Genomic DNA, 7,105 nt, shown 5'->3' on the forward strand with positions numbered 1-7,105 from the left:
ACAGTCGGAGTGCGTGAGGTGTCACTGTCAGAGTGAGGGGTCACTGTCGGAGTGAGTGTTAACTGTCAGAGAGAGTGAGGGGTCACTGTCGGAGTGAGCGAGGGGTCACTGTCGGAGAGAGCGAGGTGTCACTGTCGGAGAGAGAGGTCACTCTCGGAGTGAGTGAGTGGTCACTGTCAGAGAGAGTGAGGGGTCACTGTCAGAGTGAGCGAGGGGTCACTTTCGGGGTCAGCGAGGGGTCACTGTCGGAGTGAGCGAGGGGTCACTGTCAGAGTGAGCGAGGGGCCACTGTCAGAGAGAGCGAGGGGTCACTGTTGGGATGAGTGAGGGGCCACTGTCAGAGTGAGGTGTCACTGTCGAGTGAGTGAGAGGTTGCTGTCAGTGTGAGTGAGGGGTCACTGTCGGAATGATTGAGGGGTCGCTGTCGGAGGGAGTGAGGGGTCACTGTCGGAGTGAGCGAGGGGTCACTGTCGGAGTGAGCGAGGGGTCACTGTTGGGATGAGTGAGGGGCCACTGTCAGAGTGAGGTGTCACTGTCGAGTGAGTGAGAGGTTGCTGTCAGTGTGAGTGAGGGGTCACTGTCGGAATGATTGAGGGGTCGCTGTCGGAGGGAGTGAGGGGTCACTGTCGGAGTGAGTGGTCACTGTCAGAGAGAGTGAGGGGTCACTGTCGGAGTGAGTGAGGGGTCACTGTCAGTGAAGTCGAGCGGTCACTGTCGGGGTGAGTGGTCACTGTCAGAGAGAGTGAGGGGTCACTGTCGGAGTGAATGGTCACTGTCAGAGAGAGTGAGGGGTCACTGTCGGAGTGAGCGAGGGGTCACTGTCGGAGAGAGCGAGGAGTCACTGTCGGAGAGAGAGGTCACTCTCGGAGTGAGTGAGTGGTCACTGTCAGAGAGAGTGAGGGGTCACTGTCAGAGTGAGCGAGGGGTCACTTTCGGGGTCAGCGAGGGGTCACTGTCAGAGTGAGCGAGGGGCCACTGTCAGAGAGAGCGAGGGGTCACTGTCAGAGTGAGTGAGCGGTCACTGTCGGGGTGAGCGAGGGGTCACTGTCGGAGTGAGCGAGGGGTCACTGTTGGGATGAGTGAGGGGCCACTGTCAGAGTGAGGTGTCACTGTCGAGTGAGTGAGAGGTTGCTGTCAGTGTGAGTGAGGGGTCACTGTCGGAATGATTGAGGGGTCGCTGTCGGAGGGAGTGAGGGGTCACTGTCGGAGTGAGTGGTCACTGTCAGAGAGAGTGAGGGGTCACTGTCGGAGTGAGTGAGGGGTCACTGTCAGTGAAGTCGAGCGGTCACTGTCGGGGTGAGTGGTCACTGTCAGAGAGAGTGAGGGGTCACTGTCGAGTGAGTGAGGGGTCGCTGTCGGTGTGAGTGAGTGTCACTGTCGGGCTGAGTGAGGGGTCACTGTCAAAGTGAGTGGGGGGTCACTGTCGGAGTGAGGCGTCACTGTCAGAGCGAGTGGGGGTCGCTGTCAGAGTGTAGGGATACAGTCGGAGTGAGTGAGGTGTCACTGTCAGAGTGAGGGGTCACTGTCGGAGTGAGTGGTCACTGTCAGAGAGAGTGAGGGGTCACTGTCGGAGTGAGCAAGGGGTCACTGTCGGAGTGAGCAAGGGGTCACTGTCGGAGAGAGAGGTCACTCTCGGAGTGAGTGAGTGGTCACTGTGAGAGAGAGTGAAGGGTCACAGTCAGAGAAGGTGAGGGGTCACTGTCGGGGTGAGCGAGGGTTCACTGTCGGAGTGAGCGAGGGGTCACTGTTGGGATAAGTGAGGGGCCACTGTCAGAGTGAGGGGTCACTGTCGAGTGAGTGAGGGGTAGCTGTCGGTGTGAGTGAGTGTCACTGTCGGGCTGAGTGAGGGGTCACTGTCGGAGTGAGTGAGGGGTCACTGTTGGGGTGAGTGAGGGGTCACTGTCGGTGTGAGTGAGGGGCCACTGTTGGAGTGAATGAGGGGCCACTGTCGGTGTGAGTGAGGGTCACTGTCGGGCTGAGTGAGGGGTCACTGTCGGAGTGATTGAGGGGTCACTGTCAAAGTGAGTGAGGGTCACTCTCAGAGACAGTGAGGGTCACTGTCAGAGTGAGCGAGGGGACACTGTCGGAGTGAGGAGGGGTCACTGTCAGAGTGAGTGGTCACTGTCGGTGTCAGTGAGGGGTTGCTGTCGGAGTGAGTGAGGGGTCACTGTCAGAGTGTGGGGTCGTTATTGGAGTGAGTGAGGTGCTGCTGTTGGAGTGAGTGAGGGTCACTGTCAGAGAGAGTGAGGGGTCACTGTCGGAGTGAGCGAGGGGTCACTGTTGGAGTGAGGTGTCACTGTCGTGGTGTGCAAGGGATCACTGTCAGAGTGGGTGAGGGGTCACTGTCAAAGTGAGTGAGGGGTCACTGTCGGAGTGATGCGTCACTGTCAGAGTGAGTGGGGGTCGCTGTCAGAGTGTAGGGATACAGTCGGAGTGCGTGAGGTGTCACTGTCAGAGTGAGGGGTCACTGTCGGAGTGAGTGTTCACTGTCAGAGAGAGTGAGGGGTCACTGTCGGAGTGAGCGAGGGGTCACTGTCGGAGAGAGCGAGGGGTCACTGTCGGAGAGAGAGGTCACTCTCGGAGTGAGTGAGTGGTCACTGTCAGAGAGAGTGAGGGGTCACTGTCAGAGTGAGCGAGGGGTCACTTACGGGGTCAGCGAGGGGTCACTGTCGGAGTGAGCGAGGGGTCACTGTCAGAGTGAGCGAGGGGCCACTGTCAGAGAGAGCGAGGGGTCACTGTCAGAGTGAGTGAGCGGTCACTGTCGGGGTGAGCGAGGGGTCACTGTCGGAGTGAGCGAGGGGTCACTGTTGGGATGAGTGAGGGGCCACTGTCAGAGTGAGGTGTCACTGTCGAGTGAGTGAGAGGTTGCTGTCAGTGTGAGTGAGGGGTCACTGTCGGGGTGAGCGAGGGGTCACTGTCGGAGTGAGCGAGGGGTCACTGTTGGGATGAGTGAGGGGCCACTGTCAGAGTGAGGTGTCACTGTCGAGTGAGTGAGAGGTTGCTGTCAGTGTGAGTGAGGGGTCACTGTCGGAATGATTGAGGGGTCGCTGTCGGAGGGAGTGAGGGGTCACTGTCGGAGTGAGTGGTCACTGTCAGAGAGAGTGAGGGGTCACTGTCGGAGTGAGTGAGGGGTCACTGTCAGTGAAGTCGAGCGGTCACTGTCGGGGTGAGTGGTCACTGTCAGAGAGAGTGAGGGGTCACTGTCGGAGTGAGTGGTCACTGTCAGAGAGAGTGAGGGGTCACTGTCGGAGTGAGCGAGGGGTCACTGTCGGAGAGAGCGAGGGGTCACTGTCGGAGAGAGAGGTCACTCTCGGAGTGAGTGAGTGGTCACTGTCAGAGAGAGTGAGGGGTCACTGTCAGAGTGAGCGAGGGGTCACTTTCGGGGTCAGCGAGGGGTCACTGTCAGAGTGAGCGAGGGGCCACTGTCAGAGAGAGCGAGGGGTCACTGTCAGAGTGAGTGAGCGGTCACTGTCGGGGTGAGCGAGGGGTCACTGTCGGAGTGAGCGAGGGGTCACTGTTGGGATGAGTGAGGGGCCACTGTCAGAGTGAGGTGTCACTGTCGAGTGAGTGAGAGGTTGCTGTCAGTGTGAGTGAGGGGTCACTGTCGGAATGATTGAGGGGTCGCTGTCGGAGGGAGTGAGGGGTCACTGTCGGAGTGAGTGGTCACTGTCAGAGAGAGTGAGGGGTCACTGTCGGAGTGAGTGAGGGGTCACTGTCAGTGAAGTCGAGCGGTCACTGTCGGGGTGAGTGGTCACTGTCAGAGAGAGTGAGGGGTCACTGTCGGAGTGAGTGGTCACTGTCAGAGAGAGTGAGGGGTCACTGTCGGAGTGAGTGAGGGGTCACTGTCAGTGAAGTCGAGCGGTCACTGTCGGGGTGAGTGAGGGGTCACTCTCAGAGACAGTGAGGGTCACTGTCAGAGTGAGCGAGGGGACACTGTCGTTGTGAGTGAGGGGTCACTGACAGAGTGAGTGTGGGTCACTCTCGGAGTGAGTGAGGGGTCACTGTCAGAGAGAGTGAGGGGTCACTGTCGGAGTGAGCGAGGGATCACTGTTGGAGTGAGGGGTCATGTCGGTTGTGCAAGGGATCACTGTCAGAGTGGGTGAGGGGTTACTCTCGGAGTGAGTGAGGGGTCACTGTCAGAGTGAGTGAGGGGTCACTGTCAGAGTGAGCGAGGTGTCACTGTCGGAGTGAGAGGTCACTGTTGGAGTCAGTGAGGGGTCGCTGTCAGAGTGAGTGAGGGGTCACTGTCGGAGTGAGTGAGGGGTCACTGTCGGAGAGAGCGAGGGACCGCTGTTTGTGTGAGCGAGGGATCGCTGTCGGAGTGAGTGAAGGGTCACTGTCAGACATAGCGAGGGGTCACTGTCGGAGAGAGCGAGGGACCGCTGTTGGTGTGAGCGAGGGGTCGCCGTCGGAGTGAGTGTGGAGTGACTGTGGGAGTGAGTGAGGGGCCACTGTCGGAGTGAATGAGGGGCCACTGTCGGTGTGAGTGACGGCCACTGTCGGGCTGAGTGAGGGGTCACTGTCGGAGTGATTGAGGGGTCGCTGTCAGAGTGAGTGAGGGGTCGCTGTCAGAGTGTGGGGTCGTTATCGGAGTGAGTGTGGTGTCGCTGTTGGAGTGAGTGAGTGGTCAATATCTGAGTGAGGGGTCGCTGTCGGAGTGAGTGTGGGTCACTCTCGGAGTGAGCGAGGGATCACTGTCGGAGTGAGGAGTGGTCACTGTCGGAGTAAGCCAGCGGTCACTGTCAGAGTGAGTGAGGGGTCATGTCGGTTGTGCAAGGGATCACTGTCAGAGTGGGTGAGGGGTTACTCTCGGAGTGAGTGAGGGGTCATTGTCAGAGTGAGCGAGGGGTCACTGTCGGAGTGAGGAGTGGTCACTGTCGGAGTAAGCCAGCGGTCACTGTCAGAGTGAGTGAGGGGTCACTGTCAGAGTGAGTGAGAGGTCACTGTCAGAGTGAGTGAGGGTCACTGTCGGAGTGAGCGAGGGATCGCTGTCGGAGTGAGTGAGGGGCCACTGTCAGAGTGAGGGTTCACTGTGGGAGTGAGTGAGGGGTCGCTGTCAGAGTGCATGAGGGGTCACTGTTGGAGTGAATGAGGGGCCACTGTCGGTGTGAATGAGGACCACTGGCGGTGTGAGTGAGGGTCACTGTCGGGCTGAGTGAGGGTCACTGTCGGGCTGAGTGAGGGTCACTGTCGCAGTGATTGAGAGGTCGCTGTCGGAGTGAGTGAGGGGTCACTGTCAGAGTGAGTGAGGGGTCACTGTCAGAGTGAATGAGGGGTCACTGTTGGACTGAGTGAGGAGTCACTGTCAGAGAGATTGGGGGTCGCTGTCTGAGTGTGGGGTCACAGTCGGGGTGTGTGATGGATCACTGTCGGAGTGAGTGAGGGTCACTATTGGAGTGAGTGGGGGGTCGCTGTCGGCGTGAGTGAAGGGTCGTTGTCAGTGTGAGTGAGGGGTCACTGTTGGACGTGTTGTATCAGTAGGTTATTTTTATGTCAGTTCAGTCCTTTGTAATGGGCCCTGATAATGGATTTAGTATGATCGATGAATCTGTTTGGTGTTCTATGTTTTGATCGCTCAGTAGCACAGTCAGTTTTGCCTGAATTTTGAACTGTTTTGTATGTGCCTGACGTTGTTGTGGAAGTCGAGATGGATTTGGAACTGATTGGGGAGGTTATGTAGGGGAAGGCTCGTGTTGTACAGGGAACGCCCAGACCCTTTGGGAGTACCGTGTGGTTCTCCCCACCCTAACAGCAGGACCTGATTATTGACATTTTCATATGGTTACTCTGGGCAGCTGGTTGGGTCTGTGGAACTGCTGGACGCTGGGTGAGGTCAGTGCTTATGACCCTTTGGAATAGAGCCTGGTCATTGAGAGAAGGGGTTGAGTGAGCTTTCAGAATCTTGGGTTCGTGGAAACACAGCCATTGTATGGAACGCACGCAGGGAACTGTTAACATTAAAGCAGACTACCAAAGACAATGCCTGGCCTTTTCAAACTCATCCTAGCAAAATCGACAGTGGTAGTAGGAACTGCAGATGCTGGAGAATCTGAGATAACAAGGTGTAGAGCTGGATGAACACAGCAGATCAAGCAGCATCAGAGGAGCAGGAAGGCTGATGTTTTGGGCCTAGGCCCTTCTTCATTTTCTGATTTTCAATGGGACTGATTTCCAGTTTGAAGTATTTTCACCCCGACACCAAGCTAACCAGGTCACGCCCATTACAAGGGCCGGCGTTAGTTATTACAAAGCAAGTTTGCAATGTCGGACTTTTATAAATTTAGATTGTCTGCAGTGGTTGGTTCAGTGTGACAATTTATTATGGAACTGTAGCATGGTGCCCCCAGGTTGACCAAGCAGGGCTATATTAGCTTGCTCAAAGGGTGATCCAGTTCACTTCCCACTCCCGTTGTGTCTGCCACATTCGCGCAGCCCTTTCCTCCTTTAAGGATTTATCCCATTCCCTTTCTGAAGGCTATTATTGAGTCTGTATTGAATAGGCAGCACATTTCAAGTCCACTCACTGCACCAGCATCTTTCTCCTTGTGTTGTCCCGGTAGAGATTGTTTGCTCATTAGTTCAGTGCTGTTTACCAACATCGCGGTTTGCAAGCCTTCGGTTCAGTCACCTCTGTTGGAAGATCAACATGCCCAGCTCGCCCCCTAACCCCCACCCCCCTGCCTCCCCAAACCCATGTCTGTGCAGCGTGTAGCCAGTGCGGCATGCACACTAACAGTTTCCCTCTCTACACTCGCAGCATTTCGCCGAGAACCTGGACGATTTCTCCAACGAGCTGTTCAGCAGCTTCTTCGATGACCCACTGCTGGTCGAAAAGAACCCTTTGCTAGACATGGATCTTGACCCAGCCACTCCAGATATCCAGGCGGAGCACAGTTACTCTCTGAGCGGAGACTCCGCCCCACAAAGCCCAGTCATGCCAATCAAGATGGACGAGTTCGGCAAAGGTAAGTGAGGGTTGACTCGTTGTATGAGCAGGGGTTGAGGGCTGTTCCAGGATATCGGAGTGAGAACAGGCACACTTTGCCCCTCTTTAGATTACCCAGTGGCTGGCAGTGGGCAGTGCCCACAAATGAAGGAATAAAAT

At 56.7% G+C, this 7,105-nt stretch overlaps 1 protein-coding gene across 2 annotated transcripts in view; it reads left to right on the forward strand.

Moving 5' to 3' along the window:
* Positions 1-7,105, forward strand: part of creb3l1 (cAMP responsive element binding protein 3-like 1) — a 139,996-nt gene that overhangs the window by 88,465 nt on the left and 44,426 nt on the right. For both annotated transcript variants that reach the window (XM_048545526.1, XM_059651849.1), the window contains exon 2: positions 6,758-6,965. In XM_048545526.1, coding sequence (XP_048401483.1) covers positions 6,758-6,965 — 208 coding nt within the window. The remainder of the gene's footprint in view (positions 1-6,757; positions 6,966-7,105) is intronic.

This window comes from Stegostoma tigrinum, chromosome 17 (assembly GCF_030684315.1).
Source record: "Stegostoma tigrinum isolate sSteTig4 chromosome 17, sSteTig4.hap1, whole genome shotgun sequence".
NCBI classification, from domain to species: domain Eukaryota; kingdom Metazoa; phylum Chordata; class Chondrichthyes; order Orectolobiformes; family Stegostomatidae; genus Stegostoma; species Stegostoma tigrinum.